The sequence below is a fragment of the Solanum tuberosum genome, unplaced genomic scaffold (assembly GCF_000226075.1).
Source record: "Solanum tuberosum cultivar DM 1-3 516 R44 unplaced genomic scaffold, SolTub_3.0 scf00026, whole genome shotgun sequence".
In the NCBI taxonomy this organism is placed as follows: Eukaryota; Viridiplantae; Streptophyta; class Magnoliopsida; order Solanales; family Solanaceae; genus Solanum; species Solanum tuberosum.
Genome location: NW_006238952.1, coordinates 145,331 through 155,013, shown reverse-complemented (window position 1 = coordinate 155,013; position 9,683 = coordinate 145,331). Strand labels below are relative to the sequence as shown.

Genomic DNA, 9,683 nt, shown 5'->3' with positions numbered 1-9,683 from the left:
GGTATGCGCCGACGCAGGCTCGGTGCTTCTTCCTCTGCGGGCGGTGGTGGTGGTAACGCTGTAGTAGGCTCCGGCAACGCTAGCAACATGCTCCGTTTCTATACCGATGATTCTCCAGGTCTGAAGATCAGCCCGACTGTCGTCCTTGTGATGAGCCTATGCTTCATTGGATTCGTTACTACTCTCCATGTCCTAGGCAAATTCTACCGCTACCGATCTGGCTCTGGCTCCGGAGCCTGATTATTCGGGTTCGGATCTTTGATTTCGGATCATGGTGATTTTGAAACCCACGTCATACAGGAAAAAAATTGTTTGTTTGTTGTTTTTAATTTCAGTTTTCGTTTCACGATCGTTTGCTGGTTCTGTTTCTGTTTTAGTTTTAGATGGCTGAATTTGACTCAGTATATTAGGAAGATGATAAAAGAAGCTTCCAATTAAGGGAATTTTGAACGTTTACATGTGCTTTTTGTTTGTTCTAATCAGTAATGCGTAGTTTTTGTTCAGAAAAGGAATATTAATTCGGAATTTCGATCCATTTTACCTATATTTATTCGTTTGTCTTTTATGTTTTTCATGTGCTTTTGAATACGTGAAGATTTGGATTCATATGTGAGATTGATGAATACTGTGCTAAAGAACCATAATAGAATGAAACGCAGAGAAGTTAAAAAGCTGGCCATAACTAATTCGGGATTAAGGCCCTTCTTGTTTTAGCAATCACCACAATTCAGAGGCACTTGTAATTGTTCGTAGTTATAGCACATGGTTCTAATTGATTTTGGAGTAGCACAGATTTTTCTTTGTGCATTTTACAGTTACAAGTCTTAGAAATTTCTTATAGCTATTCTCCAACAGTTGCAAGGCTATGGAAATATCAACCGGAAATCCTTAGTTACCTTCCAGTTCCCTTTGATGGTAGTAATAAGTAGATTTAATACTATGAGATTAAATTATATAAAAATAAAAATATCTCTCAAATCATGTTGTTTATTTTTTTAATTTTATGTTTTATATTTGTACTAATAAATTTATTTAAATAAGTTGGCTGATATTACTTACTCTATATTTTTTTAATTAATAATTATAAACGTGAATAGAGAGCAACTTAGTGTCCGTTTGGATTTACTTATTTTAGGTGCTTTTAAGTCAAAATAGCTTTTAAGCAGTTTTGAAGTGTTTGAATAAAGTTAAAAAGTGTTTATAAACACTTATTTTAAAGTCAAAATAACAAAAATAAGTCAAAAGTCATAAGTTAGAAATCCTAACTTGTGGCTTTTGGCTTATAAGTCATAAGCCAAAAGCCAAAAGCCAATCCAAACATGCCCTTACAGTCAAGATGACAATTTCGTAATTTAATCTATATTTAGTTGGCCACTAATTTCACTCCAACGTCACTTTTAATTGTAGCTTCATTTTTGTGGTTTGCTCGATGACTGCCAAGTGGAGCTACTAGAGCAAATTGGAAAACTGTCCTATTTTCCGTTCTATATTTATGTTTTTTTCCATTTTAATTTAACACTATGTCATCCCTCTCTGTGAATAATTAGACCACAATAATTATAATTTTATAAAATTTATGCATAAATTATCATATTTTATCTATTATATCCTTGATAGAGTCATTAATTAATCTTGAAAATGTATTTATTATTTATTATAAAGTTGACTTAAGAAAATATTAAATAAAGGTAGAAGGATAAAGTTACGTCATTTCTTAATGCAAGTGCAAAGTAAAAATGTGACATATAAAATGAGAAGGAGAAAGTAATTCTCAAGTCCAAATCCCACAATAAACTTCATGGAACGTCTAACAAAGTTGATTGAGATTAGCATTTGGACATGTAAATCCCATGGAAGAAGACATAAAAAATTAAAAATACTTCTTTTGTTCTTTTTTAGTTGTCATGATAAAATTTAACACAATTATTAAAAGAAAATTACTCTCTTTGTTTTTATTTATATGTCACCATTTTAGATTTTAAGTCCCTTAAGAGAACTATGCAAGTTTATCTTTGTACTCTTATTTAGTACTCCCTCTGTCCCTAATTACTTGTCCACTTTTAAATTGACACACCTGTTAAGAAAACAATAATTGATATAGTGAGTTTACCATTTTACCCCCTATTAATTATGAAGATGAATTAAAAACTAGTTCGGCCATTTTCAAAGTAATTTATTGAGGATATAATGGATAAGAAAAATTTGTCATTTCTTGATTTGTCAAAATGGACAAGTAATTAGGGGATAACTAAAAAAGGAAATGTGGACAAGTAATTAGAGACATAGGGAGTATTTGTTGGGTTCTGAAGGGTGATTAGGTCGTCATGCGGAAGCTTACAATGTGCAAATCATATGGTTGATAAATCAGATAAGAAAAACTTATACTAAAAATCAAAATATTATTATATCAAAACTAATATAAAGAAAAAACATTGAAACTTTAGAGAGAATAAATCTTCCCGTAAACAAGACTCTTAAACGACTACATTATGAATGTTATTGTTTTTGTGTTAAGAAGAAACAAACCTATATTTATAGAGTCCTAAAACCTTCCCTACTAGAAAAGAACTAGCTACTCCAAAATCTTTTCCTAAAAGGAAAGAATACACCATATATGAAAGAATATTATATTTTCCTTTCAGGAAAAGTAAAAACATTTATGGTAATGTTTTGTCTTTTCTTTAAGAAAAATAAATCTTAAATTATGGTAAGAAAATCAGGGCAAAACCCTAACAGTATTCTCTTTAACTCAAGTTTTTAATAAATAAACATAAATTATTTTATTTTGATTAATTAATTGGCCAATGAACATGAATTAACCATTTAGTTTCCCTATGTTGGTCAAATTCTTACTTTCAATGCTAATGACTTTCAAGGGTGTGTCATTTATACATTAATTTTGTGAAATCCCAAATATTAAGAATTATCTATTTTTAATAAAGATGACATATAAGTATGAACGGAGGGAGTAATAGTATTGTTTAACTAATATATTTCCTTATTAATTCTTTAATCTCTATCTGTATACTCTATATGTATCTCTTAATTCTAGAATAATTAATGCTAAAGGCAAAGTTAAAGAAAAAAAAATATACTGACAACTATATTTTGGAACAAATATGTTTAGTGACAAAAGAAAGGAGGAGTATCATTATATTTGAAACTAGTAAAATTACCCGTGCTTCGCGCGAAAATTTAATATCATGAAATTTATAAAATAATACTTAAACCTAACAGTTATTAAAAGTAAAATAATATATTATCTTACATACAAGATTACGTAGTAATAAAATTAATAATGTAAAGAAAAATGAAAATGATTACATCTTATCATTTATCCTTATCCTTAATAACATAAGCAAAAATTAATGACTGTAAAAATACATATCAGGATCTGTAACATAAGCAATGGTATTAGTGAGCCACTCATCAGGAGCAAAGTGCACAAATATTTAATTGTGAAGAAGAAGAAGAAGAGGAGATTCAGAATTTTTGTTGTTTTAAAATGAGAGGAAATCCCTCTATTTATAGAGAATAAAGGGTAGTGTGAACAAATATTTATTGTGTCTTATCGGAAATGTTACAACTATTTGGAAAAGTTGCAACCCTTTGAAAAGATCACAACCTTTCATAAAAGTTACAACTTTTCATAAAAGTCGCAATTCTTCATTAAAATCGCAACTTTTCATAAAAGTCACAACATTTCATAAAAGTCGCAATTTTTCATAAAAGTCGCAATTTTTTCATGAAAGGGAAAGACTAGTTTTGTAAATAAATAAATTAAAAGAGAATTCTGGTTTGTGATGGCGCCACGTAGGCAAGCCGAAAGGTCTCTTGTATATATATATAATTGTCTCAAAATAAAAGTATTGCCTGAGTTTTTGAAGCCAAAAGGTATGTAAAGCTGTGGGCGGAGACTAGAGGAAAAAAAGTACTATACTTCCGAAAGGTTTCATTTACTCTCAAACCATTTGCAACACTTGCTTCGATTCTTGAATGTCTCCCGTCACTTTGATGATGGGACTATTTATTTCTATTAGTACTGTTTCTATATTGTGCATGTTCTTGACTATGGGAATTGTAGTATTATTCATCACTTTTGCTCTAAATATGTACTGCGTCAATTCATTGTTAGGGTTCAAGATATCAACACTCACTTCAATTCTTGAAATTTCTAGTATTTTGTTACTCGTGTCATTATTTATTTCTATTAGTAACTGTTTCTACATTGTCCAGGGACAAAGATCATGGTCTTACTATGGAAACTTGTGAATATTCATCATATTTCTTGAAATTTAAAGAAGGGGAAGGTAATTCTTGTCGGCTGTATTGGTTCTGTTCCCCAATCATCTTTACCCAAACTGTGAGAGAGACTCCAAAGTTTTCCTATCACTTACTCATGAATGATTCCATGTTGCCATCATATTTTCCATTTCTTTCTAAAGGTTCAGTTGACTTACTTGTACTAATACTCATAGTTGAAGGTGTCACAAATAGTCTCCATATCACTTTTTCGCTTTAAATCCTTCAAATATGTACTGTGTCAATTCATTGCTAGGGTTCCACGACATCATACCCAGACTCTCTTTTAAGTATCATTATGGCGGCGACTAACAGAGTTCCAACGTCAATAAAGCATTCTGATTTCTGGGTAAAGTATGTCATGCAGTTTTCCTGATTTCTTTTAGGATACAGCTTAATTTGGACAATTCTCACACAGCTTTTTGGGCATATGGTACAGGGGTGCTACTATGTATGTGGTGACTTGTTCTCTTAGTTTGTCAAAGGCCAAGAAGATGCTAAGTATACAAAAGAGATGCTGTCAGCTTCATTACAATTGTCTATGCTATAGCAGGAAGCTGATAAGCTACAAAAAGGTTATACTATAACTATTTAGAATGTTAGCCCAAAGAGGCGAAAAACTAGTCTATGGGCAACTCCCTCATAGGTTTGTACATATGCTTACTAACTGAACCCATTGTCTTGATTTGATAAGTAGATATCTCAAAAACTTTTGCCTGGGCCCTCTAATATTGAAGATGTTGTTGGTAAACATTTGCTCCGTCTGGTTCTTGATTGATATATTCTTAACATTATGTTTGCTAGTGTGAACGTTAAATCATTAGAGGCTTCTGCACTCTTACATTTGAGACTTTCGTGAAGTTTGAAGCTTTTGTGTATAGGTGCAATGGTTGAGTGCTTTGAATATCTGCCCTGTTACTTGTTATCACAGTACGCATTAAGAACTTTACCACTGAAATTGGAAGCTTTGTACTGATGCAATAGCATATGCATGCCAGAGAATATCTCCCCCTTAGACATTTAACCTTATATGAATGCTCATGCTGATAGATGCATCAGCCTTGATTTAAATGTAAATTGAAATGGTAAATTAACCAATCTATAACTTTTGTAAAGATATTGAATGATACCATGACCATAGTCCATACAAGTTGAGCTAATATCGTTTATGTAAAGGTGACGTGCTCGTGCTTTCCATTAATTTTCTATGCCCAACTTCAGGAAAGTAATCTCTACTTTTCTGCTCTGCATTTAAAGAAGAAGTGATCTAGAGTGTGGTATTCTATGTGATTTTCTGCAGTGGGATTCTCCAAGCATTTTGATTAATCTTATCCATACAAGTTTGTCTTTGTACATAACTAATGCTTGCATTAGTTATACCGATACACTCTATTGTGTATTGAAGAGTGTATTACTAATACCATGGATTTCTAGGTATTAGTAATACAAGAAATTTAATACATGCATTAGCATGGTTAAAGGCTCAGTTAGTTATACACTCTATTGTGTATTGGGGAGTGTATTACTAATACCATGGATTTCTAGGTATTAGTAATACAAGAAATTTAATACATGCATTAGCATGGTTAAAGGCTCAGTTACCCCTCAATTTTATTTTTTTACATCTTTTCCATCATAAGGACATCTTTGTAAATAAATATTTTTATGCAATGCATGCTATTTTTAATACACCAAACCAAACAATGCATAAGAAATAATCTATGTATAATTAATGCAAGCATTACTAGTACAAGCATTATTAATGCAAGCATCACTAATACACTCTATTTAGTATTATTACTCTACCAAACAACCCCTAAGTTTATTACATGTATGTCTTAATTTTGTATATTTATACATGCTCCAAATTCAAAGCAGTGATTTTGGTTAAACCAGCCTAACTAGATTTGTCTATGTACAGGACCCGAGACTTAGTTCCTTAACCTTTTTAGACCTTTTAATACGTGAGACCCCCTAGGTTCTTGGTGGCAACATATTTGATTTATTCAGTTTTCCCTTTCCTGTTATGTTTTTAGAAAAACAAATCTTTATTTCTTTTTTGAGAAGGAAAAAAATAATAATAAAGATTTGTATACTCGGATATTACTTCAATAGGCTATAATAGTTGTAGTGTCATGGACTAACATTGCATTCCACTACATTATCTATTGCAAGACCCGCTGCAAATGTATTTCTATTTCTGATACCCGAGATAGATTACAATACCGAGTATAATTTTCTTCTTTTATTACTTTCCTATTATATCCTAAAGTTGATATAGTTGCTAGCATAAACATTACTAATCCGAGTTTTAACATAAAAACGAATAAGGTCCGAGACTGAGAGCTTCTTACTGCTATTATCATCTTTATATTTCTTTTGGTCTTTAGATTTTGGCGGTATTCGTTCATAGTCGAAGCACACAAAAAGGGCAGAGAAGAAGTGAATCTACACACTGTACAGATTACTGTAATCTTAGCAGGGCATTTATTAGTATACCCTTTTTGGCAAATTCCTTTAATTGAAACTCAATTTTAAGATGGCAAGCCTGAAAATTCACGCAGTTAAGACAACCTCAGTCCTACTCACACACTTAAAATTGTTCCTTAACAACACTAAAAGTCCTACTCACTCATTGACAGATGTGCGCTGCCTGTGCTGTATGCGCTCCAGTTTTCACATAACCCCTCTTTTTCTCTCCGTCTCTCTCTTGCTTGTCCTTTGTAAACTAGTACTAGTGTTACCTTTTAGGTTTTTCTGCACTTCCGTTTTTTCCTTTGATCCCTGGTGATTTCTTTTGGGTTTTTGAGACTTATAACCTGGTTTCTAAACTGCGGTGCTCTGGAAAAAGGAAATGATTTCCCTGGCTCGTGCTTCTGTGTCTGAGGAGGAATGCAACAAAAAACTTCTTGAAGTTGGGAATGAGCTGCTTCAGCAGCCCCCATCTTCTAAAGAGGAGCTTCTGGAGAAACTTGATGTGAGAGCCTTTTCCCTTTTCTTTTTCTTTCCTCAATGTCATAAGCGAAAAGTACATAACAACCAACGATCCCTTTTTTATGTATGTAATGTAGATTGGCCATGGTTTGCATCAGGTGAAATTCTTATAAGCACCCCTAGTGAAAGATCATCTCCTATAAGAGGTTTATTTCTTTATCAGGACATTCTAGTAATTAAAAACTTGTCTATGTTTAATTAACTTAGCAAAGAGGGGCAAAGTCCAGATAAGGGATGCGGTAGGTTGATTCACTGATTCTCGTAATAGGGCTGAAATTGCGGAAGGGATACATAGGTTTCATACAGCTGACCCCCTCTAGTTTGGGATTGAATTGCAGGGCTTGTACAGCCAGATAATGTGATACCTTATCCTTCAATAAATATTATACCACATTGGATGGTTCTTAAGTTTTTGAACTTTGCTGATTGTTGGGTTGGGTTTTACTTTCTGATCTATTAAGTGTAAACAAATTTACCTAACCTAAAAGCTGGGCCTCGATTGTGATATCTACTATTATCAATATGTTCCTTGCACATAACTAGGGATTAAGGATCAGTCAACACGATCCATTTTGTATTATGTTTATTCTAAAGGAACTTGGCATTGCTTTTTTTCTTGTGCTTCAACTTAGGTTTTATCATAGATTAGGATTTCCATGTGACATTTCTTATTTACACTAAAGTGAACGTTCTCATTTCGGAAGTTATGTCGACTCAATTAAAGTATTTAATTTACCCCTTAATTTGGACTTTCTTTGCAGGAACTGGGTTCTGTCTCAAACACCAAAGAAATCAATTTCCCCAAAGCTTGTAAAAAACAACGTAAACAACGTAAAAGGAAGTACTTTCTATCACAAGAAGAGGTAAACATCTGTTATCATTAATTTGATCTGGCTTTCAGCTATTAATATTAGCCTACTTTCTGTAAGTGCTTAGTAAAGTGAATGAATGTATTTGTTTTGGAATATTATGTCAATTCAGGTCAAGTGTTTGTTCTACCCCTTATTTTTCCTCAACCTTGTTGGATGCTCAAACTGATTCTAAATGTGAGTTCTCCTAGGCATTAATTTATGATAATTGGTTCTTGTTATATCCTCTTCAATTAGTCTTTTTCACCCTGCACGACAACCATTTTGGTCTCTTAAAGTGTTCAATGTGTCATTGTGAATGGCAAACTGCAGCAGAAGTTTAGATGAGAAAGTAAACCTAGAAAGCATGCATGGCTAAGTGATAGAAATCTAAAAACATAATCTTAGTATTTATTTCATAACACTTGTCTATGCTCGAAAATTTGGCAGGGGGAAGCAACTGATGATCCGACTCCTCCAACAATGTAAGTTATTTATATTGCATTTAGACCCTCTTTGCATAATAATGAATGTAATTCTAGCTGAAAAAAGTTTTTTTTTGGTAGGACCATGCAACATAATTTAACTCCAAAAGGAGTACACGGAAATAAGGGGGTCAGGGTTGATGTGCATGGCTATAAAGTAAAAGTGAGCAGTGGTCCCATACTCACTGCCATTTTTGCCAAGTATGGTGACATTGCAGTCAATTGTCACTATAAATCACTGGCTTTCAGAGTTTCCCTTCTTGATATAGTTTGTGATGTTGTAAGGAGGCTGAAAACCGGTGATGTTGGCTCTACTTCCATCAAAGATATGAGAGCTTTGGTTTCTGCTGCAGCGAAGGTCAAGCTTGATGTAACTTGGCTGCAGCAGTATCTGGATGAGATTTCAGAAGAGGGAGATATGGAGAAGAAGTTATTGGATTTGATGGAGTTAAGCAAGACTACCATGCTTGTATCTATAGCAGCTAAAAAGGACATGGTAGAAAGGAATAGGAAGGTCTTCGCTGCAGAGGAACGGCTCAAAAAGGCTGAAAAGCGCTTGCAAGAGGCCCGAAGCCGAGCAGGAAAGGTGGAAAGGTCTGTCAAAGTGTTTGAAACAGTGCGTGAAAAAGTTCAGCAGGACATCAAGGAGATTGAGGATCAAGCACAGTATCGGCTAAGTAGGTTAAATGAGCTTCTGTAGAGCTGTTTTATCCTTGCTACTTTTCTTGAACACTATTGCCAAGTAAATCTAAAACATGTATTAGATCAACTTTTTAAATTTGATATCTGGAATGGTGTATATACAAGTAAGTCTGTCCGTGTGGATATGGATATTCTTATTTGTTGAATTGTGGAGCGAGACAATTTCTCAGTAAAATGAGTTTATTAACATTCTTTTTACCAACACATAAAGTTTTGTTGAATATCCTCTTCTCCAACAATATTTAGGATTCCTTGAACACATTCATGTATATTGCATAGCGTTACACAACAAAATTGTGCACATTCATCACTCGAATTTTTTTATAATCCATGACATAGAGAACAATAATCC

At 33.3% G+C, this 9,683-nt stretch overlaps 2 protein-coding genes across 7 annotated transcripts in view; both read left to right on the top strand.

The window, feature by feature from the left end:
• The window catches only part of LOC102597485 (protein transport protein Sec61 subunit beta-like), an 844-nt gene extending 300 nt beyond the window's left edge, over window positions 1-544 (top strand). Inside the window, exon 2 of one of the 2 annotated variants that reach the window (XM_015306158.1) lies at window positions 40-544. In XM_015306158.1, the coding sequence (XP_015161644.1) occupies window positions 40-240 (201 nt within the window). In that variant the 3' untranslated portion in view covers window positions 241-544. Of the gene's footprint in view, window positions 1-17 lie in introns of both variants that reach the window. The other variant, XM_015306157.1, reaches the window with a different exon arrangement.
• A 3,412-nt stretch (window positions 545-3,956) lies between these two features.
• On the top strand, window positions 3,957-9,541 carry LOC102595715 (uncharacterized). Of its 5 annotated transcripts, XM_015306154.1 has the most exons (7): window positions 3,957-4,310; window positions 4,559-4,656; window positions 4,742-4,877; window positions 7,154-7,279; window positions 8,058-8,159; window positions 8,595-8,629; window positions 8,711-9,541. In XM_015306154.1, the coding sequence occupies exons 2-7, from the start codon at window positions 4,601-4,603 to the stop codon at window positions 9,327-9,329; spliced, it is 1,074 nt and encodes a 357-aa protein (XP_015161640.1). In that variant the 5' UTR covers window positions 3,957-4,310; window positions 4,559-4,600; the 3' UTR covers window positions 9,330-9,541. The 5 variants fall into 5 exon arrangements, with proteins under 5 accessions (XP_015161640.1, XP_006341349.2, XP_015161641.1 ...); XM_015306155.1 differs by having other exon boundaries at window positions 3,958-4,651; XM_015306153.1 differs by having other exon boundaries at window positions 3,958-4,656.
• Window positions 9,542-9,683: the final 142 nt, after the last annotated feature.